At 41.5% G+C, this 27994-nt stretch overlaps 1 protein-coding gene across 2 annotated transcripts; it reads right to left on the bottom strand.

Moving 5' to 3' along the window:
- Positions 1-1671: 1671 nt before the first annotated feature.
- Positions 1672-27990, bottom strand: TMEM192 (transmembrane protein 192). Of its 2 annotated transcripts, XM_032863754.1 has the most exons (6): positions 27852-27990; positions 21221-21367; positions 13542-13806; positions 9187-9321; positions 2362-2464; positions 1672-2052 (listed from the first exon to the last, which is right to left on the bottom strand). In XM_032863754.1, the coding sequence occupies exons 1-6, from the start codon at positions 27876-27878 to the stop codon at positions 1914-1916; spliced, it is 816 nt and encodes a 271-aa protein (XP_032719645.1). In that variant the 5' UTR covers positions 27879-27990; the 3' UTR covers positions 1672-1913. The 2 variants fall into 2 exon arrangements, with proteins under 2 accessions (XP_032719645.1, XP_032719654.1); XM_032863763.1 differs by lacking the exon at positions 9187-9321.
- Positions 27991-27994: the final 4 nt, after the last annotated feature.

Consider the following 27994-nt stretch of genomic DNA (forward strand, 5'->3'; position numbering starts at 1 on the left):
GCCCACCGTTGGCACAATGGGAGCTGGCCTAAGGACACAGATTTGAGACAGCAGTATGCTGTTGACAGCTCTGGATGGTCTACGTGACTGAACCCAGTTAAGGCCTCCTTATACACTTTGAAGATTCTGGTGGGCGGATGCAGGGATCTGCTCACCTTGTGGGCACCCCAGACAAGCCCTATAACAAATAAGTCAGTTTCTTTGTTTATTAAGCAGTCTGGAGGGGTCTGCCCCTTTCTTTGGTCTCTCCCAGCCCTCCATGTACAAGGGCCAGTTTCAGATTATACCCAGGAAAACTCTCGAGGAGTTTGCAGACCAACAAAAGCAGTTTACAGATTCTTCCAGAACACAGAGACAGATTTCCGGAGAAGGCAATGGCTTTGTGATATACTTATTAAAAAGGAAGGAAAGAGAAAAAAAAAGAAGAAGGGAGAAAATAAGTTAGGAAACTTAGATATGATCTTAATTTTTAAAAATGCTATTTGGCTTTAGTTTGTGAATGTTGCCATTTTGGGGCCTCAAGGGGACTGACTATAGGTGACAGACCATCACTTTTCCCTTGATAGAGAACTTTTAGAATGTCCCAGCAGTGAGTAGATCTAAAGGAAACTGGTGTTCGTCCTCCTAAGTACCTGATGTGACCTAATCAATACAACCTCTGCCAAATAGTTGTGTATATTGTATGGGTTTTCAAATGAGATCTTGATTATTCAGCTAATGGACCAACACACATTTGATCGCAAATGCCCCCTCCCCTCAGTTAAGCTTTCTAGGGTAGCACATAAAGATGCTAATGCAAATGGATGAATTAAAGGGGCAAACTAGGAAAACTGGGGAAATAATGCCCTTTACTCATAAAAATGCTTCATTTCACCTGGAGAATTAGATATGATTAATATCTATATATAAGTTTATATGACATCTTAGTCTCATAATTTTAAAGTATAATCCAAGGTGGGCCCAGCTGGATCAGTTGGAAGAGCATGTGCCTCTTGATCTCTGGGTTGTGAGTTCGAGCCTCACACTGGGTATAGAGATTATTCAAATAAATAAGACTTAAGAAAGCATAAGTCAAGGCTAAAAAGATGGTTTTTGGACCAACTTAAAGCCAAAAAACATACCTTTCTTGATCTAATCAAGGTATAGTCAATACTGAAACACATGACAACTTCTTAAAGAAGGATTAAAATAAGGGGAACGTTCTCAAGTTTTCTCTGAAGTTTTTCAGCTGTTGCTAGTGGAAGGTGCTGCTGACATAACAAGCAACACTGGTCAGTCTGACACTGGTCCAAGTGATCTGATTATCTTATTTCTGGAGAATGGAAAACTATAGGAGTTTGCATAGTCAACCACCTAGTGAGACTGGTCTTACAAAGAGGATATTCTCTGTAAGAGCTACAGAGGCCAAGCTGTCATCCCAGACCATACAAGCACTTTGAGTACATGATAAGGCTCTGCAGGGGAAAACAACATTAACCACAAAAAATAATGATTTCTCTCATCAGTTTAAGAGTGGAGAAAACTTACTTGATCAAACCCTTTTTTCAACTAGATCATCGCATCAGATTTCCTCCATATACATAGCCAAATTATTACCGGGTTCTAATCTTGGGCGGGAAGAATTGTTTAAACTACACCTTTGATTTTAGGATAAACCAGACAGTTAACTTCAAAATGTGCAAAAACAGACGTTCTCCTCGAGATATGCAGGCTCTACGAAATACTTTTCAAGTGACCCAAAAGTTTCACCTACTAAAGAGCCATGCAGGTGAGAGCAAAATTAAAGTTTCCAACCAAAATTGTCAAATGTTATCTGGCAAAAACTGGCATTCCTGAGGATAGCTGGCCAGGTCATCGATCAGTCTTAGATTCCTCTGCATTCCTCTGCAACTGCTTTCCTGACCTTGAGCAGATCACACGTGACCAGGCGGAGAGTCAAGGTCAGAGGAAGTGAAAGTAAACAAGCGCTTACTCAACAGGGCATTGTGTCGCTTCAGGTAGGCAATTATGTCTCCTTGCTTTTCGACGATCTCTTCTAGGCTTGAAATAGGCCTGCGAAGAATCAACAGATTCACCAATACTCATCTCTTTGCAAATGGGTCCCCTCCCAGTTTCCAGTACAGCATATTGTATTTGGGACTTTTTCTTAAGATGCTGTAAGCCAAGGTAATATTCCAAATTGAGGTTCTTTCATCAGACTTGGTTTTATCCAGCTGAATGGGAGTAAGCAAATCAAACTTAAATCTAAGGCACATATGCATAATCACAAATCCCAAGCATAAGAATGTTTTCTAGATTTTCAAGGTGGGGCAACCTCATAATTCTCTTTCTCTAGTCTTTCATTCCCCACCCAAAGCTTACCTGAATCCAGTCTCCGAGGTAATATTGCTGGGGTAAGCATATATTTTTTCTTCTTCAAGTACATCAGGTTGTGGTTTGGCTTTATTAAATTTTCGAATTTTCACTAAAATAATAAAGTCATTATTGTCAGGTTACCTAATTATGAAAAAAACTTTTACTTCCATTTATTCAAATTATAATAATTGGCTATGCTTTTCAAGTAAGTTAATATGGACGAAAATGCTTCATAAAGTGAATAAACAGGTTTGTTTATTGATGTACTCAAGCATTTGAAAATCTGTGAGCAGGCCCGAACTAAACACCGGACTACAGAGAGTGTCATTATTACTGATAATAATAACAGCTATGATTTTTTGGTAAATTTAAAAGACAGAAGGCACAGGTGAACTATTGTGCATGGACAGCCTCATCCAGTTCTCAGAACCACCCCCTGAAGCAGATGCCCTGTCTCCTACCTTGTACAATAAAGTGAAGCCCAGAGAAGTTAAATAAGTAGCCAGGTTTCCAGTCCAGGAACCATGACTTTTTTCCAACAACCTCCACTGTTGATACTACCCTATAGAAAGAGCTACTAGTTCAGGGAAAAATACAGATGAACAGTCTACATTCCAAGACAGTATGAAAAGAACCAAAATCAAAGCTTGCATGAGGAGCTTGTGGCAGCCCTGGAAAGCAGCCCCTTAACTCAGCAGGAGTGGGATGGGAGGGACAATCATGGAGGAGGATGGAAGGGCTTGAGTCCAGTCTTGGGGGAAACAGGAAAACTAACTGCACGGACTAGGGGAGGAGAGAAGAAGGGTGTTTTAGGTATGGGAAGAGCCTGAACAAATACTTAGACCTTGAGAAGGGGTGTGTGTATGCACTCACGTGTGTGTGTGTATGAGGGGGTGGAAAGGTAAGCAGGCAAGACATGAGTGACTGCCAAGGCGTTGAGATTTTGTCCTGAGAGTAAATGGGAGTCACTGAAAGGAGCTCACCATCACCCCTGAAGGGCAGGGATGAGTAGGGCCAGCTCATGGCAGGCCTTTTCTTTTCTTTTTTTTTTTTTTAAGATTTTTTATTTATTTGACAGAGAGAGATCACAAGTAGGCAGAGAGGCAGGCAGAGAGAGACGGATGGTGGGCTCGATCCCATGACCCTGATACCATAACCTGAGCTGAAGGCAGAGGCCTAACCCACTGAGCCACCCAGGCACCCCTCATGGAGGGTCTTTTATGCCACACCAAGACTTCAGAAAACTCTGAACAGGGAAATTGTTAATGATAAGAGTTACTTCTGAATACAATTACGTTGGCGGGAGGAAGGAATACAAAGAGAGAACAGAGGAAGGGAGAGCAGTAGCATGCCTATGGGAATTATCCACACAGGATATGATGAGTGTCTAACTGAGGCAGTGGCAGTGACAGAGGGGAGGAGACAGGTATGGGAGACAGGCCGACTGAACAGGACTGATGACTGAGGGAGGGGAGAGAGTTAAGGGCCAAGGAAGAATCCAGGATGACAAAAAGGTTTTGAATTGAGCAGAAACTACAGGCTGGTGCTCTTAGCTGAGGGAGGGGAGGAGGGACAGGATGGGGGAAGGTTTGGAAGAAGAGACAGATGTTTAGGTCACTTCTGTCTTGGTACACTGGAACACCAGGATGGAAATGATCACTGAGCAGGTGAATATAAAGGTCTGGGTGACTCTCTTCACCTGAGGGCTGCCTCCTAGTGTGAGGACAGTAACTTTCAGTAGGTAGAGAAAAAGGATGCGGGAAAGCTGACACCCACTAATAGTAAAGAGATGCGGAAGAATCTGTTAAAAGGAATGAAAATGAATCTCCAGAGAGGGAGGAGAACCGGGAAAGAGCGGTCACTGCCAGGAAGGTGAAGACACGGAGAGGACCGAGGGGACGCTGCAGTTTGGAGGCCACCGATGAACTTGGCTGCTTGTGAGGGTAAGTGATGTTATGGACTGAAGCGCGTTCCCCGAAAATTGACATGTTGAAGCCCTCACCCCGAAGTAATGGTCTTTAGAGATAGGGCCTCCAGTGAGGTAATTAACATTAAATGAGGTAATAAGGGCGGGGCCCTGATCGGACAGGAGAAATACCAGGATGTGCTTGCACAGAGCACAAGGCCATGTGAAGACACCCACAGAAGGCAGCTCAGGAAGGGAGGCTCAAGAGCAACCAAGCCTGTCCATACCCTGACCTTGGACTGGCAGCTTCCAGAACTGTGAGAAAATGAATCTGTGTGGCTTCAGCCACCTAGTCCAGGTACTGCAAGTGGGGGAAGTCAGTGGCAAAGAGGCGGAGAAGCAGACATGGTGAAGGCCATTGTTTTCCACCTCTCAGAGGTGACAACAACTGGGACAGTTTGCATCCTGGACAGCAGTTAACTGGGCTGGGGCTCTCCCCTGCCTGAACAATAACTCTGGGACCGGGCTGACATGAGTTGTCTCCCCCAGAGATGGCTACCAGGGGGGAGAAAGCCAGGGGAGAAGGAGGCAGTGATCGTCAACCCGACTGAACATGAGAATTACACCAAATAGATGAGAGTATTTGCCATGGGAATGGGGGGAGAGGGGACAGGTCAGACCCCGGCATTACATTTTGTAAAAGCTCCACATGCCATTCTTTCCTTTTTCATAACAAGTTTTCAGATATAATTCACATATCATGCGTTCATCCATTGGAAGTATACAAGTCAATGGTTCAGTATTTCAGAGCACTGGGCAATCACCTCCACAGTCAATTTTAGAACACATTTATACCCCCAAAGAGAAACCCAGTATCCATTAGTGGTCATTCTCCATTTGCCCCCTGCCCTCTGGCTCTAGGTTACTGCTCATCTATTTCCTCTCTCTGTACATGTGCCTGTTCTGGGCATTGCATATCCATGGGATCGTACATAGACCGTCTTCACAATGACTGGTTCTACTTAACATAATGTTTTCAAGGTTCATCCACATTGCAGCACATACTTGAACATCAGTCCATGTAGTCATTCCATTTTAGGACTGAGTAATATTCTTTTGTATAGATTGAACACATTTTGTTTATCTATTCATCAGTTTATCCTAACATCAATTAGATGTTTTCCCCTTTGGGCTATTATAAACAGCACTTCTTTGAACAACTGTGTATGTGTTTTTGTGGACATGTCTTGGATATATACGCAGAGTCCTGAGACACTCTGTTTCTCCTTTTGTGGAGCTGCCAGGCTCCTCATGTGATTCGAATGTGCACTTTCAGCTGAGAATTAGGCTCAAGAAGTTGGAGTGAAGAGGTTAAAAGTGAGAAAGTTGTGGGGGGAGGGGGGCTGAGTGGCTCAGTCAGTTAAGCAGCTGTCTTCGGCTCAGGTCATGATCCCAGGGTCCTTGGATCAAGTCCCACATCCGGCTCCCTGCCGAAGGGAGTCTACCTCTCCCTCTGCCTGCTGCTCCCCGTGCTTGTGCTCTCTCTCTCACTCTTATTCTATCTCAAATAAATAGATGAAATAAAATTTAAAAAGTGAGAAAGTTGGGAGATGTGCAAAGGGTCCACCAGGAAGGACCAGGAGGAAGCACACAGTATGCTACCAGAAGAACCAAGCGTGCCTAATACCTAGATGCCCTTGACTTTCAGATACAGCGAGGAAGTTGGAAATGAGAAGCACCTTCTGGCTTTGAATGGCACTGGCACAAAACCTGATGTGCTCTAGCTTGCAGGTTAGAGGAGACAGACTGAGCTGCGGGGCTCCCTCCAACAGGTCAGGGAGAGCACTTGACAGAGCAGACTAGGGAGCCCCATTGAGGCAGGCAGGAAACCAGAAAAACCAGAGGCCTGAAGCTAGTAAGGGGTAAGCTCCCAGGAGGTAAACTGTGTCCAAGGTGATCCAGTAAAGATGAAGGCTGAGAATCGAACCTGTTATGTGATGGCTACCAGTGAATCTGTTCAGTGTTTACATCTTAGTTTTCTAAAATGTTATCTTCCCCAAATAATCCCTGAATAAAGGAAGAAGCTTAGAAAAAAATGTAAGTTTCTTGAACTGGGGGACAGGAAATAACAGTTAGGTAGTATTAAAGTAAAAGGGGACAGAAATAGAAGACACACCACAGTCTGACAAAATAAAAAGGTCTCGGGCACCTGGGTGGCTCAGTCCCTTAAGTGTCTGCCTTCCATTCAGGTCATGATCCCAGGGTCCTAGGATGGAGCCCCACACTGAGCCCTGCATCAAGCCCTGCACTGGGCTCGGTAAGCCTGCTTCTCCTTCTCTCTGCTGCTGCTCCCCCTGCTGTGTTCTCTCTCTGTGTCAAATAAATAAATAAAACCTTAAAAAAAAACACCCTACAGTATATTTAAAGGAACATTGTAATTTAGTAAGTTAAGCTTACTCTTGAGGATGTGGAGGTAAAATAGTCCTACTTGAATCTTCTAAAGAAATTAAATATTTGCAGAAACCCAAGTTTATAATTACAATTATCATAAACCTTTCTTATCTAAACCATCTATTTATTTTGAGAGTGTGAATTACCAATTATCAGGTTTTCTTACAGTAGGAAGCATATTCATTTGAGATTTAACAAGATAGTTTTTTTTTTTTTTAAGATTTCATTTATTTATTTGAGAGAGAAAGAGAGATCACAAGTAGACAGAGAGGCAGGCAGAGATGCAGGCAGAAAGAGAGGCTCCCCACTGAGCAGAGCCCCATGGGGAACTTGAACCCAGGACCCTGAGATCATGACCCGAGCTGAAGGCACAGGCTTAACCCTCTGAGCCACCCAGGCGCCCCAACAAGATAGTTTTTTTTTTTTTTTAAAGATTTTATTTATTTATTTGACAGAGAGAGAGATCACAAGTAGGCAGAGAGGCAGGCAGAGAGAGAGGAGGAAGCAGGCTTCCTGCTGAGCAGAGAGCCGGATGTAGGGCTCCATCCCAGGACCCTGGGATCATGACCTGAGCCGAAGGCAGAGGCTTTAACCCACTGAGCCACGAGGGCGCCCAACAAGATAGTTTTTTAATGGTGTTTTTATTCAGATAAAAATTAAAAAATTAATGTAAGTAAAGAAGAAATATGCTACAAAGTCTTTGAGTATAGAATAAAGCAATTCTTTTTAATTATAAGGCAATATATTAAAATAAATGGAAAAGAATAAAATAAAACTCTTTTTGTTTAAGTTCAGGTGTCATGTAACTATTTGTGTCCAACTGTAAAAATGAGTTCCTGTCAGGATTCTTGGAATATCTGTTTCCTTTGCCTCTTAAACACTCTCAGGATTTTGTTTTTTATCTCTTATTTATAATTAATTATAGATGCTACAGCAAATCCTTTAAAAATAGTATAGTAAGTCCTAGAGAAATAAATCTTGGACTATCTTTTAACAGTATTAATTTTCCCTTATTTACATGATTGACATTCACATGATCTTTGGAATATTGTTGTTACCTCCTTCTATGTCACAGAGCATTCTATAGATCTTTACTACAAGAAGGCCTGCACCCCTTGTGGTAAATAAAAGTTGTAGAGTACTAAAGTAACAGGGTAAGTGAATTCTCTACTCAGATCTAAACTATGATCTCATTTATAGCATCTTCCAGACGTGTTGTAGACTGGAACTGATCTCAATCAAGAAGGTAATTCAGTATTCATTTGTCATATGGATCACTTTATTTTAAGTGAGGTACAAAATGTATTCCTATCCATAATTTGGCTCATTGTTAGCTGATAATTATAGAAAAATTTATAAAGATCAATCAATAATGTGACATTCACATTTACAAACTAGTAATACCATTCATATTCTAAATACTCTTCTGTTGGCCTAAGGAGATGCACAGGAAAAAAAAAAAAATCAGTAAAATGAAACATAAGCTGAGACCTGTGTGACTTTGCCCTTCTTGGCAAAAAGAAATGACCTTTTTCAAAATGGATACATAAGATATTTTATTATCACAAAATAACTGTTACGCAGTGCCAGAAAATTGGCTACTATTTTGGACAGATTCTATGGCATGTCAATATTGCAGCAGGAATGAAACCTAGATTTTTCCAGGGCTTGAATTTTTTTCTGTTAAAAGTATTCTTCCATCTGTTTTTCATGTTAATATATCTAAAGCGTATTTTTTTTTTTTAAGATTGTTTATTTTAGAGGGAGAGTATGCACGGGGGAGAGAGAGAGAATCCTCTAGCAGATTCCCCACTGAGCACAGAGCCTGATGTGGGGATTGATCCCAGGATTCTGAGATCATAACCTGAGCCAAAATCAAGAATCAGCCACTTAACCAACTGACCCATGTATGCACCCCTCTAAAGTAAAGCTTCCTTTAATTTTAATCCCTGAGAGTTCTGAGAGAGAGAGATACACACAGAGAGACAGACAAATAGACCAAATCTCAGATAGCTCTAAATTTAGAAAATGAGTTCCTAAATGGTTTATCCTAAAGTAAGTCTGGGCTAAATGCATTTTGCACACATGATTTATTTATTTACTTATTTTGTATTTTGTCATTTTGAATTTAAATGCCAGACTTATATCTCAGTTGCCTTTGAAGAAGCAAATGTCCGTGGGTCTTTTCAATTTTTTTGTTTTTGGTCTTTTTTAAAGATAAGTATCTTATCTTTAAAAATCTTTTAAAAATTAGTTTATGACACAAATTTAGAAGCATCACTGGTATGTTGCTGTTGGTTTGAAATTGCGCAAGTTTGCATGTGGTCAGCATTGAAAAGTACAGGTGCTCAACAGGCTCCCAGCTGCTAGGAAAACCTTGCCATAATAGATAATGGCCACGCTTCCCATGATCAGGGATGAAACAACCAGTTAGTTCATGGTCTTTGATCCAACAGCCTCGCTGTAATTCTCACCTGTGTAAATGAGCAGACAGGTCAGGGAACAGATCAGTTCCAGGCCCAGGATGGCCAGGATGAGGTCAAGATACAGCCTGCTGGGCTCCGGGAAGGAGTGCTGCATGCACAGCACGAGGAGGAGAGCTGTGCTGCCTGCAGAGGACAGAGAAGTGCAGGGTTAGCAGAGCCCAGATGGGGTCCACAAGGCAGGCGCACACCCAGGCCCTGTTATACGGAGCAGTGAAGGAGGCTTTGGTAAAAACCCCGAACTGCTGCTCTCTAGAGGGAAAACCCCCAACGCAACTAAGAGTTAATGATGCCCCCAAAATACAATTACATAAGAATCTGGATTTTCTTAAAAACCAAGTTATGATTTTTTGCGCTATACAATTATTAACAATGGCACTGCACGAAGTCCCATGTGCATTTAAAAAGGGATGCAGGGGTGCCTGGGTGGCTATGCTGGTTGAGCGTTTGACTCTTGATTTTGGATCGGGTCATGGTCTCAGGGTCATGGGATCCAGCCTCTTGGTGGGCTTCGTGCTCAGTAGGGAGTCTGCTTGTCCCTCTCCCTCTGCTCCTCCCCTTGCTCTCTCTTTCTCAAATAAATAAATACATAAGGATGAAGTTTCTGGAAATTTGCATTATCCCAGTTCTTCCGAATCCAGAGGCACTTGAGGACCATGGTGGCCCATCCTGGTCACATAAGTACCAACAGAGAACTGCACAGAAGTTAAGAATGTTGCAGTTATGTGGACCACCTGGCTGGACATCTGGGACATGCTGCTGACTATGGACAAATGACCTGACACATCTGCTCCTAAATTTCCTTGTCTGAAAAATGGGAACAACAGTACCTTCCTCACAGTGTTCTTGTGAGGAATGGATGAAGTTAATACGTGAAAAACACTTAGAATGGTGCTTGGACACTATATGATCAATATGAACTCTCCCCCCCACACACTTAGCATATCTATTATTTGGTTTTGAAGATCATTAGCCTTGTTTTGTACTTTCATTTTGAAGAATACAGCACAGAAGAAAAGTAAAATTCTGGAGCAAAGAGGCTGGGTCTTGCCATCGTGTAGGGTATTACTGTGAGTTTGCCACAGGGACTTGCTTGGAGGAAGGGTTGTAGGGCATTATGCCTGGGATTTTTAAAGATTACACAAAACCAAAATTAGTAGTTGTAGTTTTGTTTTTAAAGAGTTTCTTTATTTTTCAGAAGGAGAGAGCACACACAAGCAGGGGGAGTAGCAGGCAGAGAGAGAAACACGCTCTGCCGGCGGGGAGCTGCAGCGGGACTTGATCCCAAAACCCTGGGATCATGACCCGAGCTGAAGGCAGAAGCTTATACCCACTAGGTACTGTTAGTTCATTTCCTCCTGCAACAGAGTTTGTGTGAGAAATATTATTTCTCCGATTTTATAGAGAAAAGGTATCAGGATGAAGCTAATCACTAGCCCACAATACTATCACATGCCATAGAAACAATGGTCACACTCATCTGATTAGCTGGATGTTCTACACCCTCATGGACTTACCTTTTTATTCTACATATAAGATAAAATACTTAAAGTAGAAACAAGGTCAATACCTGCCCCAATCTCTTTGATCTTCTGGGTCCTTATATGAGCAACATAAAAGTCATGCCATCTGCAATTAAAAGTAAGGGTCTAATTGCTTAGAAATATTAACGGTCATATGTTAGCAAGAATTTGAAAGTGAGCAGAAAGGTAAAGATCAGACAACCCTTGGTGGGCCTCAAAAATACTATTACCAGACCGCTCACTTGAGAGACTGAACATTACTTTGGTTATAATGCATATATGGTCCTTAAGTTAAAAATGGCTTTTTGCTTTTATCTTCAGTGGGTGGGAGGAAAGGTTATAGTGACATCTTCTGGCCAAAAACAGTATTACACATCAGCAGCAGAACATACAAGCCAAGCTCTTCCTCAAGGAAGAGGTAAAAATGTCCCCCGACCCCACAGTGAGTCAAAACCAGCCATCTCTATAAAATGCTTCTCTGTTATCACATGGCCCTGCAGCTGCCACTGAGAACATTGCAGAGTAGATGAACTCGCACTTGCCCTTTAAGAAAATGTATTAATAGAACACAGAAGAAAAAAAAATTAAATTCTGTAGAGCTGTTTTTCTGGGGGAAAAAATTATCTTCAAATCTGGTTTCAAAATGTGTACGTATTTATTCCGGACTCAATCCGAAAACGAGGTTCTCTTAAAAAGGTAGGAACTTTGAACACCAAGGCAAAAATGCCTAAAGAAGCTCAATTTAATTCCATTCAGCCTTTTTAAGATGTTTGCAAAATCAACAAAGTGGGTACTAATGCAGCTAAGTCCTATGCAGACTTTCCAACCTTTTGTTTTCCATTTTGGATAATGCATTTTATTATATCACAGTCTCTCACTAAAAGAAACACTGAACTTCATTTAAAGTAAAGCCAATTTCTTCCTCTCACCCTACAAGTATCAAATAGCAGCAGCAGCTTATCTTCTTGAGATGATTAAGACGGCTCATACCAGAAGGGGGGAAAAGTCTACATCATGCACAGGCAGATACGTGGACACAATGTTCACAATGGGGGCAAGAAAATGTCACCCCAAAATATGCTTTTGGGCATAAGGATTATTTTTTTCTTAAGATTTTATTTATTTGAGAGAGAAAAGTAAGGGGGGGCGGCAGAGGGAGAGGCAGACTCCCCACTGAGCAGGGAGCCCGACTTGGGGCTTGATCCCAGGATCTCAAGATCATGACCTGAGCTAAGGGCAGACGGTTAACCGACTCAGCCACCCCGACATAAGGATTATTTTAAGCTGATTAGTTTTAAGAAACAACAGACACAGGCGAATCCCAGAAAGCTGATGGAAGTTACCTTTTTAAAAAAATTTTATTTACTTATTTGAGAGAGAATGAGAGAGCACTATTCTCTCAGGGGAGCTGCAGAGAGGGAGCAGCAGAGGGAGAGGGAGAAGCAGTCTCTGCGTCAAGCAGGGAGGCCGATGTGTGGCTCTATCTCAGGACCCCGGGATCATGACCTGAGCTGAAAGCTAACACTTACCTGACTGAGCCACCCAGGTGCCCTGGAAGATACCCTTTTGTAAGAGACAGTTACAAAGGAAAACTAGTTTGTTAGCGTGTCCTTTCTGTACCAGGAAGAGAACGAAGGCTTAGAAACTATTATCCACAAAGAAGGCACAGATTTAAATCTGCATAATAATGTTACCGTTATTTCCAGAGCTTTTCCTGCTCACCCTCCCATTATTCCTCCCACTGCCTCACCACAATGTCTATGGTCTCTTTGGCTAGAGATGGTATTAAAGGTGGTGGCATGGCCCCTTCTGGAGAGTTACTCAGTTTTCTTGGGTCTCTCCCATGAAACACAGGAGATATGTATTTTTTTTTTTAATATTTTATTTATTTATTTGACAGAGATCACAAGTAGGCAGAGAGGCAGGCAGAGAGAGAGAGAGAGGAGGAAGCAGGCTCCCTGCTAAGCAGAGAGCCCGATGTGGTGCTCGATCCCAGAACCCTGGGATCATGACCTGAGCCGAGAAAGAGGCTTTAACCCACTGAGCCACCCAGGCGCCCCAGGAGGTATGCATGTTAATAAATTTGTTTATTTTTTCTTAACCTTTTATTATAGTGGGGTCTCAACCAAAAATCTTCCTAGAAGAGGGAAATTTTTTGACCCCCCCCAATGATAACAAACACAGATGTGAAAGGAAAATTAAGACTATAGTGGGGCGCCTGGGTGGCTCAGTCAGTTAAGGGTCTACCTTCAGCTCAGGTCATGATCCTAGGGTCCTGGAATTGAGCCCTACCTTGGGCTCTCTGCTCAGGGGGGAGCCTGCTTTTTACTCTTCATCTGCCTGCCACTCCTCCTGCTTATGTTTCTCTCTCTCTCTGTCAAATAAATACGTAAAATCTTTTTTTTTTTAAGATTTTTTAAAATTTATTTGACAGAGAGAAAGAGAGATCACAAGTTGGCAGAGCAGCAGGCAGAGAGGGGGAAGCAGGCTCTCTGCTGAGCAGAGAGCCCCATGTGGGGCTCGATCCCAGGACCCTGAGATCATGACCTGAGCTGAAGGCAGAGGCTTAACCCACTGAGCCACCCAGGTGCCCCTAAATAAGTAAAATCTTTAAAAAAAAAAAAAAAGAAAAGAAAGAAAATTAAGACCATATTATTAAAAAAGCTTCAAGACAATAAGCTGATCTTATTTTAGTGGCCACAACACACATCACTCTCACAAACATGAGAGACTATATTTGATTTTAAAGTCAAACCTCCCATTTTCCTTCTGCTGGCATTTCTACCACACAAGCAAGCCACAGACAAGCTGAGCCAGACTCACCGGTTGAGTGTATCATCAGTGCAAGTCCTTTAAGATGCCTCGTAGCTAGGTAGATCATGTTATAGCCTCGGTTTCTGACTTTGTTGTGGTGATACTGGATATAGCGTTCAAGAAGGAAATGCAGAATCCACAAAATAACTTTTCCAAGGATTATGACTGTCTGAACCTTCAGTGGATTGGTATAGTTTCCTGGGCACTTGTCCTCAATTGGATTAGGGTAAGAACAAAGCACACCTGTTAAAAATGCTAAAATGACAAATACAACCTGGTGGAAATGAAAGCAGTAGGATTAATATTCAATATTTAGAATTAAGAAATGATATTTACCACCCAAGCACATAGTCATACCTATGACTTTTGTGATCCTATTTTTATAAATGAATTTACAAACAACTTTTTTTTTCCATTTTACAAATGTTTTAAACAGAAAATTTGGAGAAAAATTTGCAAAAAATTTGGAAACAAATCACAAATAAGAGAAGTCACCCCAAATCCTGTCTAATAGAGACGAGTACTTAAACAATTTCTTGCCCACTTCTCTTTTATTGAAAAGAGTAAAAGCAGTTAATTTAGTGCTTCAGAGGTAAGTAATAAAAATCATGGCTTAAAAAACTTTATTTCTAGTTTCAGTTTTAAGAGAACAAAAACAAGTATGTAATTAGATCAACAAAAAATTAAAAGATGGGTGCCAAAATACAGGCAAACAGAAATTCTCATATATTCTCATATATTGCTGGTCTAGGAACAGATGTGGAAAAAGAATTTGGAAGCATCTTGATCATGTCTTAAGAACTCTACTCATCAGAAGTAACAGCCCCAGTTCAGACGGCTCTATCATTACCAATATTTATTACAGTATTCTCTATTATAATGCTGAAAATTGCCCAAGGATATGTGTTCATCCATAGCAGAATGCTTGAGTAAATTAAAATACATCTACTCGTAAAACAGAGTAGTATTGAGCTATTAAAGAATTAACTAAATCTCCCTGCATTAATTTGGATGGATGTCTGTATGTTAGGATTAAAAGAAGTAAGATAGAGTAGTAGTTCAAAGTGTGGTTTACAGACCAGCACAATCAGCATCACAAGGGAGCTAGTCAGAAATGCAAATTCTCAGGCCCCACTCCAAACCAGGAGAATCTGGGGATGTCACCAAGCTATCTAGTTTAACAAGCCTGCTGGGGAGTCTGACACAGGCTCAAGTGTGAGAAACACTTGGGCGGAGTGATAAATACAGTATTATCCAACTGGGGGATGGGGGGAAGAAATAGGGGAAATCCTTTAAAGTATGTATGAATCTGTGTGTGCGTGTGTGTGTTAAGCAGGCTCCATGCCCAGGGTGGAGCCCAACACAGGGCTGAACTAGGACCCTGAGATCAAGACCTGAGCTGAGATCAACAGTTGGTCACTTAACCAACGGAGCCACCCAGGCACCCCTCTTTTTGTACGAATTGAACGAAAGGCACTGAGATATACCCATTTATTAACTCAGAGAAAAGGGCTGAAGCAGAGAAAAGGGAAGATAGGATTTTATCTTTGTACACTTTGGTAATGTTTTACTTGTTACGATAAGGAAGTTATTTTGTAATTTTAAAAATCAAATAAAGAAAAATGTATCCTTGGTATTCATCACCAAACACCAATGTAGGCAATCCTAGCATATAATAAATCTACTTAAAATATATGTGATTTGTCTATGTGATTTGTCAAGAGCAGTCACATTTGCTAGGGCAACTCAAGATGCCTATTACCATAAAGGAAAAAACTGAAAGGTCGACAAATTCCCTATACAGGAAAACACTGTACATTGAAGCAAGCTGATCCATTTTTTATAAAGTAGCATATAGACATTTTGCTTGTTTAAATTTTTACTTAAATTTCGGTTAATTAATGTATATGGACTGGAAATTTAATGTTAGTTTCAGGTGTACAATATAGTATTTCAACAACTCTGTACACAACCCGGTGCTCATGACAAGCGCCCTCCTTCATCCCCATCACCTATTTCTCCATTCCCCCACCCACCTCCCCTCTGGGAACCATCAGTCTGTTCTCTATAATTAAGAGTCTATTTTTTGGTTTGCTTCTTTTTTTTTTTCCCCTTTGCTCATTTGCTTTGTTAAATTCCACATGAGTGAAATCACATGGCATTTGTCTTTCTCTGACTATTTTGCTTAGCATAATACTCTCCCGCTCCATCCATTTATCATTGCAAATGATAAGATTTCATTCTTTTTTATGGCTGGGTAATATTCTGTTGTGTATATATACCACCTCTTCTTTATCCATTCATCAGCTGATGGACACTTGGGACTGTTTTCATAATTTGGTTATTGTAAATAATACTGCTATAAACAACAGGGAGCATGTATCCCTTTGAATTTGTGTTTTTGCATTCTTTGGGTAAATACCTAGTAGTGCGACTACTGGTAGCTCTATTTTTAACTTTTGGTGGAACCTTTGTACTGTTTTCCAGATTGGCTGCACCAGTTTGCATTCCCACCAATAATGCTGATGGGTTTCTTTTTCTCCACATCCTTGCCAACATCTGTTGTTTCTTGTGTTGTTGATTTTACCCATTCTGACAGGTGTGAGGAGATATCTCATGTAGTTTTGATTTGCATGTCCCTGATGATAAGTGATGTTAGGCATACTTTCATGTGTCTGTTGGCCATGTGGATGTCTTCTTTGGAGAAATATGTGTTCATGTCTTCTGCCCATTTTTTAATTGGATTGTTTTTTGGGTGTTGAGTTTTGTAAGTTCTTTGTATGTTTTGGATACTAACCCTTTATTAGATTTGTCATTGGCAAATATCTTCTCCCATTCTGTAGGTTGCCTTTTAGTTTTCTTGTTTGTTTCCTTTGCTGTGCAGAAGTGTTTTATTTTGACGTAGTCCCAATAGTTTAACTTGCTTCTCTTGCCTCAGGAGACTTTTCTAGAAAAAAGTTGCTATGGCTAATGGCAGAGAAATTACTGCCTGTATTTTCCTCAAGTTTTGTGGCTTCAGGTCTCATATTTAGGTCTTTCATCCAATTTGAGTGTATTTTTGTGTATGGTAAAAGAGAATGGTGTAGTTTCATTTTTCGCATGTTGCTGTCCAGTTTCCCTGCACTGTTTATTGAAGAGACTTGTCTTTTTCCCACTGGATATTCTTTCCTGCTTTGTTGAAAATTAACTGACCAAGTAATTGTGGGCTCATTTCTGGGTTTTCTAGTCTGTTCCATTGACCTATGTGTCTATTTTTGTGCCAGTACCATACTGTCTTGATCACTACAGCTTTGTCCTAGAACTTGAAGTCAGGAATTGTGATGCCTCCAGCTTTGCTTTGCTTTTTCAAGGTTGCTCTGGCTATTTGGGGTCTTCTGTGGCTCCATACAAATTTTAGGATTGTTTGTTCTAGTTCTCTGAAAAATGCTGTTGGTATTTTGATATTTGATAGGGATTGAATTAAATGTGTAGATTGCTCTGGGTAGTACAGGCATTTTAACAGTATTTTTTCTTTGAATCCATGAGTGTGGAATGATTTTCCATTTCTTTATGTCATCTTCCAATTTTTTATCAGTGTTTTAGAGTTTTCAGAGTATAGGTCTTTTACCTCTATGGTTTATTCCTTGGTAGCTTTTGGGTTTTGGTGCAATTGTAAATAGGACTGATTCCTTGATTTCTCTTTCCACTGCTTCGTAATTGGGTGTATAGATATGCAAAAGATTTCTGCACGTTGATTTTGTATCCTGTGACTTTACTGAATTTGTTATTAGTTCTAGCAGTTTTTTGGTGGATCTTTCAGGCTTTCTATGTGTAGTCTCATGTCATGTACAAACAGTGAAAGTTTTACTTCTTCCTTGCTGATTCGGATGCCTTTTCTTTATGTTGTCGGATTGCTGAGGCAGGGACTTCTAGTACTATGTTGAATAAAAGTGGTGAGAGTGGACAGCCCTTGTTGTTCTTGGCTGTAAAGAAAAAGCACAGGATGCCTGGGTAGTTCAGCTGGTTAAGCATCTGCCTTTGGCTCAGGTCATGATCTCAGGATCCTGGGATAGAGCCCCACGTCAGGCTTCTTGCTCAGTCTGCTTCTCCCTCTGCCTCTGCTGCTCCCCCTGCCTGTGCTCTCTCTCTCTCTCTCTGACAAATAAATAAATAAAATCTTTAAGAGAAAGCTCAGTTTTTTTTCCCATTTAGGATGATGCTAGCGGTGGGTTTTTCACAGATGGCCTTTATTATGTTGAGGTATGTTTCTTCTAAACATATTTTGTTGAGGGTTTCTTACCATGAATGAATGTTGTACTCTGTCAATTTTTTTTTTTTCTGATCCATTGAAATGACTGCATGGTTCTTATCCTTTTTAAAATAATTAATGGGATGAATCATGTTGATTGATTTACAAGTATTGAGCCACCGTTGCAACCCAGGAATAAATCCCACTTGATTGCGGTAAATGATTTTTTGAAATGTATTGTTGGATTTGGTTTGCTAGTATTTTGTTGAGGATTTTTGTATCTATGTTCATCAGAGATGTTTGCCTATGGTTCTTTTTTGTGGTGTCTTTATCCGGTTTGGGTATCAGGGTAATGCTGGTGTTTTTCTTGCTTTTTAACACAAGATTTTCTTAGTCCTAAAATTAGGACAATTGATCCCATAGTATCATAGGCAGGTATTTTAAAGATTTTTTTTTTTTTAATTTATTTGATAGAGAGAGAGAGATCACATGTAGGCAGAGAGGCAGGCAAAAAGAGAGGGGGAACCAGGCTCCCTGCTGAGCAGAGAGCCTGATGTGGGGCTCGACCCCAGGACCCTGAAATCATGACCTGAGCTGAAGGCAGAGCTGAGCTTAACCCATTGAGCCACCCAGATGCCCCTGTAGGCAGGCATTTTAATATAAAAGGGTTTTTCAAAGTCTTATGTGTGTATGTTTGTGTGTATGTGGGGGTATACCTACATAGAGAGTATGTTACATAAATTAAAGATATGTTATTAAAAAAAAGAAGAAGAAGAAAACAGGCCATAATCCAGGGACCAAGAGGCCACCTCTTCAGTTGATAATCTGGGGATTGGGAAGCCCTGATAGAACCAGGCCACACTTAACTACATCTACACAAGGAAAAAGGATGCTCCTCTCTCCTCAGGGTACTCAGTTCTGAATTCAAGTCTACATGGTGTGTGTCACTGGAGCAGCAGCTGAACGAGTCAATGAACCACATTCATTCTTCTCATAAACATTTGGGATCGCTAAGAACTTGCCCCCCTGACTTTTCACACTGTAGCAAAGAATAAACTACATCCTTTCGAGCTTCAGATTTCCGTGACCAAAATGGAGATGATTAACAGACTGGATGCAGAGCCATCGATAAGTTACACCAAGACCACTCACACGTACAGGTGTTTTGCTTGTTTTTCCATTTAGGGGTTTCTTTTTGTGTGCATGTGATGTTGAATTTATTTACTTCTTTATTCTTATTGAATAACTGGCATATACCATTGATATACCATTGTGTCAGTTTAAAGAGGACAACCTGGCTTTTGGTTTGTTTTTTCTTTCTTTTTTTTTAAACTTTTTATTTTAGTTTTAGTAATCTCAACAGCCAATGTGGGGCTCAAACCCATGACCCCAAGGTTAAGAGTCACACCCTCCTCCAACTGAGACAGCCAGGTGCCCCTACAACTGGTTGATTTGATACATTTATGTATTGCAATATAATTACCTTCCCAGTGTTAGCTAACACCTCTATCACTTCACATCATTACCACTTCCTTTTTGTGGTGACAACAATTAAGCTATCTAATCTCTTGGCAACTCTGAAGTTCGTAATACATAAAATATGGCTGACTGTAGAAACTAGGCTATGCATTTGATCACCAGGACTTTTTTCTTTTTTTAAAGTGATAGAATTTTTTAAAGCAAGGATGCAGAAAAAGCTCTCAGGAGTGAGAGGGGTCCTGACAGGGTTGCCCTCTCCAGAACTTATTTATCTACTAGTTGCAACACATATGTCTTTAGAAATCCCCAGACATTTGGGGAGCCTGGGTGGCTCAGTCAGTTGGACATCCAACTCTTTTTTTTTTTTTTTTTTTTTTAACTTTCTCCACCATTACCTATTTATTTATTTATTTATTTATTGACTAACATAAAATGTATTATTTGTTTCAGGGGTACAGGTCTATGGTTCATCAGCCTTACAGAATTCACAGTGCTCACCACAACACACACCCTTTTCAATGGGCATCAAACTCTTGATTTCAGCTCAGGTCATAGTCTCAGGGTCATGGGATCAAGCCCCGTGTCTGGCTACACACGGAAGATGGAACCTGCTTAGGATTCTTTCTCTCCCTCTCCCTCTGCGTCCCCAACCCCCAACTCACACTCTCTCGATTAAAAAAAAAAAAAAAAGAAATCCCCAGACATTTGTAATTTTATCATTGTTTAAAACATGGGGCAACACACTTATTGTTTTGCTGCAACTCGACTTCTCTCCTTAACATTATTTTCTAAGTGTAGATAAATTGATAAATTTACGTGTCAACATATATAGATTTATCTACATTTTTTTTGTTTTAGTAACTGAAAACACATGCATATGGTAAAAAGAAGTTTCGAAGAGTACAAAAGGCAAACAGTAAAATGTATCAGGTGTGCCTTCTACTGAGGACCTCAGACCTCTACCACAGTGATACCTAGTGTTAAAGGATCTTGTGAATGCTTCTAGAAATTTTGTTTATATAGGGGAATACACATGCACACCAGCCCTCTCAATTATCTTTTAAAATGTGCAAATGGGAACATTCCATGCAAACCCAAATGTAAACCTGTGTTTGTGAATACTCAACAATGTAAGCATGAAGGCTAGTCTAATTAATATATACACATCCACCCTGTTTTTTTTTTCCAACAGTTGCAGAGCATTCCTTCATATGGATGGGAAATACAAAGTATCCTCTGAATGGTGGTAGTTGCAATATCTTGACATTACAGACAACATTACTACTATTAACAATATCCTTACACGTGTGCAAATGTATTTGCAATAAATTCTTTGAAGTAGAGCGATAATAAAAAAGTATGTACATTTTAAATGTTGGTAGATGTAGGGGCACCTGGGTGGCTCAGTGGATTAAAGCCTCTGCCTTCAGCTCAGGTTGTGATCCCAGGGTCCTGGGATCGAGCCCCACATCAGGCTCTCTGCCTGGCAGGGAGCCTGCTTCCTCTCTCTGCCTGCCCCTCTGCCTGCTTGTGATCTCTCTCTGTCAAATAAATAAATAAAATCTTTAAAAAAAAAAAAAAGTTGGTAGATGTAGCCAAACTGCCCTCTGAAGATCATACACAAACACACATATATATTATTATTATTACATTTTATATATACATAAGAGCTTGTATATATATATGTGTGTACACACACACACACACATACACACACACACATATATATATATATATATATATATAAATATTTATTCATCTGACAGACAGAGAGCATAGCAGGGGCAGCAGCAGAGGGAAAAGGAGAAGCAGGCTCCCTGCTGAGCAGGGAGCCTGACATGGGGCTGGATCCCAGGACCCTGGGATCATGACCTGAGCTGAAGGCAAATGCTTAACTAACTGAGCCACCCAGGCATCCTGAGCTTATATATATATTTTAAGAACATCGCCTCTGTACGGATTATTGTCCCAGTCAACTTACATGTATTAATAAGAGAAGATTCGCTATGATGACGGTAGGAAGAGGATGGAATCTGGGTCTAAACTGAGCATGTAATGAATGGTGTGGAAGATGCTGGGTGTCCAGAAGAGGGTCATCTTCAATACTTTGGGTGAGATCCAAGGAACCCTGAGGTACAGAAAAACAGAAGCAATCTTTTAATCCCCATTTTCCCGATTATGTTTCTAAGACAAATCTACTAAATTCTAAAGCATTAAAAACCATTACACAAGTTAGAGGCAAGAAAAATACCCTCCCAAAATAAAGCGAGTTTAAAAATACCATAAACTTCTAGGTAACTACTGTATACAAGTTGGTGAAAACAAGTGTTAAAATGGGTTGAGGAAATCTTACTTCAATTATCTTCAAGTGAGGTATTACATAATGAGATTAAAGCAAACAATGTTTTCTTTGAGTCCTCAAACTTAGATATTGATTTATCTAACATTACTTAGATTATTGATGAAATAATTACATATGGTTGCAATTCTTAAACTATATCCTGATGTTCCACAAAATTTTGGAAAGTTGGTGGAGGCTTTATTAAACTTTCAGTTATGATAGAAATGTTTTAGAGAAGGAAACAGATCACCATGATAGAGCTTCAAGGAGACTTTAGTTGACAGATACCAGAGTCTCAATGAAAACAACTTGCAAAGTTCCGGAAGTAGCTGATGGCGTTAAACTGCAACCTAAAAATTCAGTCTGACTTATTTAAAGGTGCTGTCTTGGCAGGAATAGTACTACCAGATCTCTGGCTCCTATAACCACCTCTTAATCTAAGACCCTTGCTGAAAACTATTATATATAAGATACTATAAGATGAAAAAATTATAAAACACAGTCCCTGTCCAAAAGATTACATTTTCATTGGGGAAGCTGGGGATAAAGGTATACAGGATGAAATAATATTATAAGTGAGCTAACTGGACAAAAATAGGATGGAAATAAAGATTTCATTGGAAAAAGGGAAGCCTGAGAATAGCATTTGGAAACAGATAAGGGCTCTTTGGAAGGGGTAGAGTGAGACAAATGGTATAGGGATGGTTTCTGGGCACCAGATTACAAAGATAAAAATAATAATCTGGAGCCTAATTCAGATCTGGGGCGGGCTTCTCAGTTTCCAAACTCAGGCATTCAATGCTGCTCTGCAAATTTCTTTTTTTTTTTTCATTCAGTGACTACATACAGCTTCCTGTTTAGTTTGCTGTAACTTACGGTATGATTCTGATTATTTCTGTTCTTTTCCAGACTCCTCTACCTCTAGCTCTCTCTCAGGCAGCAGACAGATGTCCCAGTCTTCACAGAGCTTCCTCTGGCTACCATCTGCACATCCTTCCAGGTCCTGCTGGGTCAATTCCTACACGTAGCCTTCCTGGGCTGCCAAGCATCTAGATCACGCCACACCTCCACGCCCTCCCACATAGTTTGGTGCTTGCCTCCTCTATCATACTATCCTGTGACAGTCCTACCTCTTACCTATCCTCCCAAGTAGATTACATGAGACCCACAAACTCCCCACCACGTATTTGTCTTTGTAATCTTAATGCCCAACAGGGACTGGGGGTTAGCACCCGCAGAACAGATGATGAATGAATGACTGTTCCGATCCTATCTCAGCAGTGTTCCTAAGTCAGTCAGGGTGTTGTCAAAGACCTGGGCTAAGCAGGAGAGGTTATTGGGAGCTGTGGGGAGAATCAGCTCTGACCAGATGCAAAGGCAGTAAGTATTGTGCTTACAGGTAAGCTCCTAAGGAAACTGCCCCATTCAGATACCAGTTCTCCTGCTTCCTTAGCAGTGAGGGAGTTACTTCATCTCTGTGCCTGTTTCTCATCTCAGGAAACAGAGTGCTAATAGCAACTGTTTCATAGCTTAGAGGGGGGAGATCAGACGAATTACTATTCATAAAATGGCTGGAACACTGGCTGGCACAGACGTGATAGTCAGTATCAGCCTCTGCTGTCTCTACCACTTGCTCTTCCCTTGCTCCCCGTGGAGCACGCCTTACCACTCTGGCCCCTCAATCTCATCTTGCTCTCCATTCTCACTATTCAGGCCAGGTCCCATCATTTCTCATGGCCTTTGCCTTCCAGTCTCCAGATCTTAGCAACGTCTTGCTGCAGTTGATGTCTTCTAACATGAACATTTACGTTTCTCTCCCCCAAAACTTGAGTCCCTCCCCATTCTCCTCTGGACAAAATCCAAATTCTTACTCTGGCTCTCTGTGTTAGAATCCCTTCCCAAGCTACTTTTTGGGTCTTGCCTCTCGTTACTTCTCTCTCCTTCCTGATGCTTACTGCTCATGCGCCTTTCTCTCACAAATCTCTTTCAGTCCTGTGCCTTTACTTATTTTGGCCCACATGTCAAGGGCTTGTCTTAGCAAGAACACTGGCTTCGCTGATCCTCAACATTGTTCCTACTGCCCTGTCAGCCAACATTGTACTTCTCATGTCCCCAAGTCTGACTTGGATCTCTTTTATATCTTCCGTATGTCTTTTTACCCCTTTGAACACAGAGAAAATGGGTATAATAATTTTTCAATGTTCCTGTTTGCTATTTTTAGCATGTAATTTCTGATTCATTTCAACTGACTGATATGTCATGTTTTCCTGCCTTTTGCATGCTTGATAATTTTTTTCAACTTATTAAGATCCAGTTGACATATGGCTTTGTGTAAGTTTAAAGTGCACCAGGAGTTAATATGACAACTTATATATATATTGCAAAATGATTCCCACTGAAGCATTACCTAACACCTTCACCACATCACATAATCATCAGTGCCTGGTAATTTTGGATTGGATGAAAGACTTCCCAATTTATTGCTTTGGGTGTGGGACAGTTTTGTGTTCCTATAGTCTTGAGTTTTTGTTTTTTTCTGGAACGCAGTTAAATTACTTGGAAACAGTTTGATCTTTTTGGCCTTGCTTTTATTTATTTATTGTTAGGTGGGACCACAGCCACATTTAGTCTAAGGCTAGTTTTTCCCCACTATGAAGGTAAGACCTCTGTGAGACCTAGTACCCTGTGAATTATTGAGTTTCCAGTTGGACTGGTGGACTAGCCACTATGCCTGGCTCTGTGTGAGAGCTAAGTTCCGCCTCCTCTAGTCATTTCAGGTGGTTCTTTTCCAGGCTGTGGGCAATGTCCTCACAGGCCCATACTGAGCAGGACTCTGCTGACTCCCTGAGGGGCATTCTGCACGTTTTCAGTTCTCCTCTCCAGGTACTGCCACGTGAACTCTCATTGCCTCAGTCTCCCCAGACTCTCAGCTCCATCTCCTCAACTCAGGGAGCCTGCTGACCTCTGCCGGGGCACCCTTTCCTGTCACAGCCCTCAGCCTCTCTCAAGGGGGTCAGCTGGGGCAGTTATATGACTCACTCCATCCCCCTCCTCTTGGAAAGCACTGGCTTTCACTGCCCAACATTCAATAGCTCAAAAAAGTGTTGTTTCCAATATTGCATGTAGTTTTTTGGTTACTTCAGGCAGAAGAATGAATCCAGTCCCTGTTATACCGTGCTGGCTAGGAACAGAAGTCCCTACTTCACTCTCACACATGTCTATTACAACTTCCAATGCTAACCACAGGATAGCAAAGTTGTTGGAAAAGTGTGCTTCACATGGGCAGAGACTCTGTTTTGTACTTTCATTATACCTTTAGCATCTAACATAGAGTACAGGCTCAGTATGTGTGTGGAGTGAACGAAACATTGCCCAACTTCTTGAACACTTGGGACCTGAGAGTTTAAACAAAGCAGGCCTTGAGACCTTAACTGTAAGACTACTGTCCATTTATCTCCCATTTACCTCCCTTGCATGCCCCTCCTCCCCTAGCCTAAATGACCTTTCTAGATGGACCCACAAATATCCTTATTTTTTTCAGAATCCATACAAGCCTTAAGTTCTCTATAAAATTTGTTATGCAGGGGCTCCTGGGTGATTCAGTCAGTTGAGTGTCAGACTATTGATTTCGCCTCAGGTCATGATCTCAGGGTTGAGATGGAGCCCCAGTCAGGCTCTGAGTTGGGTGTGGAGCCTGCTTAAGATTCAATCTCTCCCCCACCCCCTCTAAAAGACAAAAACAAAAACAAAGAAACAACTTGTCCTGCCAACTGTTTTCTTTCTACTTTACAACTGCTATAAAATGTACTGCTCATAATATTAATTTGGAATAGTTCTTTTTTCTTTAAGATTTTATTTATTTACTTGAGAGAGCAAGCAGGAGTGAGCAAGAGCGAGCATGTGCAGGGGTGGAGGGGCAGAGGGAGAGGGAGAAGCAGACTTTCTGCTGAGCAGGGAGCCCCATGTGGGACTCAATCCCAGGACCCCAGGATCATGACCTGAGCCGAAGGCAGCCGCTTAACCCACCCAGCCACCAAGGCTGTATTGTATTTTTTCCTTATGAGTGCTATCTTGTATTTTTTCCTTTTTAATGTATATACATTCTGTTTCTCCTGATTACACTGAACAGGTTGGAGACGATAATATGGTTTCTTCTCTACGTCACTTATTAGACTCAGTAAATAAAACGTATTTGAAGGCTATATCAAATCCACTGTCTAGTGGATTCTACAGGAACTGTGTAACAATGCCTCATCCCTCTCAGATGGCAATTCACCATCTCCGTGTGAAAGGTAAAATGAAGACAACTCCTGGAATCCATGTAATTTCTTTCACTTACACTATTAAGAACTACACATCATGACCTGGACAAGATATCTGCTGTTTTGCCCACATGGATCTCTTTCCTCTTCTTTTGTGATAATAACTGGATCTCCTCTGGGGACTCACTGTCTACCTCTCCATTAAGTCCCAATGGGAACATCCTTCAGTACTTTTCACCCTCCTCTGGGAAGGTGGAACCTCTGGCCTCTGGTAGAACCTAAGGGGGCTGGACAATTCAATTCTTTCTATGAGCGACAAACCAAAGGGAGACTACAGCGGGCACATTCAGTCCAGGACAGACTCTGAAAGGACCCCGGTCCCTTAGATCCCTTGTGCCGCCCTTGATTGGAGTCCTTTCAGAGGCGTAGGTGTTCACTCACTCTGATCATTTCAAAGAAGTTCCTTTATTCCTTAAATCAGCCAGAGTTGGTTTCATAGCTTGCAAACAGTGAACCCTAAATAAAGAGCCTTTGCCTCTGTTAACTCTTGTAAGTGTCTAGGCCTATAGCATATACCATATTTTTAGTTTTTTACTGAATGGTAGAAATCATAGCCACAAATTACCCCAAACAGGCAACTTGCTCAGATCTAAAGTGATTTAGATATGTAACTGTTGGCGAAACATTAATCTCCATTTGTTTGGTGGAACAGATTTCTAGAATTGTACTCATCCTAAAACTAAAGGCTACAGATTCAAAAATCTGGGGGCAACTTAGCATCAACCAAGAAGCATTTACAGGACACATTTTCCTGATTTTTCCCCATATACTGTCAGCTTACAAATGTCACCCTTAAAAATTCAGAAACAATGATTTATTTCTTCAAATGTATGTGAATGTCAAATCTACCTTCAATGTCTTACAGTTAGTTTTACATTTTTTCAACTGAAAAAAAAAATGGTAGGTTTTAGCTTTATCATTAGAAATTGTTTGGATCTTAGTTAAGATACTTTAAGTGTGGTTGTTACTTACATAAGAATCTAAGCTCTTGTAGGCCTGGGACTGTTATGTGTCTTGCCTAATGCCTCTAATTCAATGACAAGATCACAGTAATATTCCTATTTATGTATTAATCCAAATTAATGCTTTAATGTAACTGTCAACTTTGCATTTCTCAAGGATAGATTTTATTACCTGTCAATGAGGCAAACCAGTTAATTCTGGGCACAATTACATGTTTCCCCTAAGAAAATTTCAATATATTTAAGTCAAGATTTCACTTTGTACGATACAGATTGTAAACTAGGCCTATGTGGGTTTTTTTTTTTTGTTTTTGTTTTTTTTTTTTTTTTTAGTTTTTTTGGTTTGGACCAGAAGTAAGGCAATTTAAAAAATCCTCCCATGCCTATCACGCTTGCATTCAAAACATCACAACGCTGTTTTTCTCCAGTGAGGGTTTCTGAGCAATGACAGCGACAAGTCGGCCCGTGGGACGCCGGCGGCCTGACTGCGTGTCACAGCCGCTCCAGGTCCACAGAGCTCTAAAGCCAAAGCAGGAAACCCACGACGAGGGAGACCGACACCCCCTCCCCCACGCGCCCCAGGACATGTGAGCGCAGCCCAGCCGCCCCGCTCAGAGAAGCGACGGAGGGAGGGCGGTCAGGCCAGACGCACATCACGTGAAGTTCCCAGTTCCGGGATCAAAGACGCGCTCCGCACGTGAGCTGGGCGCCCGTCAGGGACACCGCATCCGCGCACCCACCGCCCAGCAGCCCACCCGGCCTCCACTCGGGAACAGAGGCCCAGAGTCGGCGCGTCGCGGACCCCACTGCCTCCTGGGGTCTCGTCCCAGGACCCCGCGCCCCGGGCCAGCCCTGCACAAGAAGCGCCGCCTCCAGCCACGGCCGCAGCGGTTAAGGGTGGCTTCCCCTGGCAGTCTCCGCCCCGCGCGCCCAGCAAGGGAAGAAAGGGGTTCCGGGACTAGCCTCCCTCCACTTCCGCGCACTCACGTCCTCCATCCTGCCCCTCGTAGCCATTTCCCGAAGCCTGAGGCCGAAGCCCCGGCCAGCCGGGTCTCTCCACCTGATCCCCGCGCCGCCGGCCTAGCAAAATTGCCACCTTCTAGGACTTAGCCTCCCCCACTTCAGACACA

Source organism: Lontra canadensis, unplaced genomic scaffold, assembly GCF_010015895.1.
Source record: "Lontra canadensis isolate GAN:19392208 unplaced genomic scaffold, GSC_riverotter_1.0 scaffold1, whole genome shotgun sequence".
In the NCBI taxonomy this organism is placed as follows: domain Eukaryota; kingdom Metazoa; phylum Chordata; class Mammalia; order Carnivora; family Mustelidae; genus Lontra; species Lontra canadensis.

What these genes read in the sequence shown, in the direction of transcription:
- TMEM192 (XM_032863754.1), bottom strand. Translation starts at nt 27,878, where the DNA reads ATGGCTACGAGGGGCAGGATGGAGGAC. An exon ending in ATCTTCTCTTATTAATACAT is followed by an intron (nt 13,807 to 21,220) that starts GTAAGTTGACTG and finishes CATTTCCACCAG; the next exon opens with GTTGTATTTGTCATTTTAGC. An exon ending in CTGTCTGCTCATTTACACAG is followed by an intron (nt 2,465 to 9,186) that starts GTGAGAATTACA and finishes TTATTATTTTAG; the next exon opens with TGAAAATTCGAAAATTTAAT.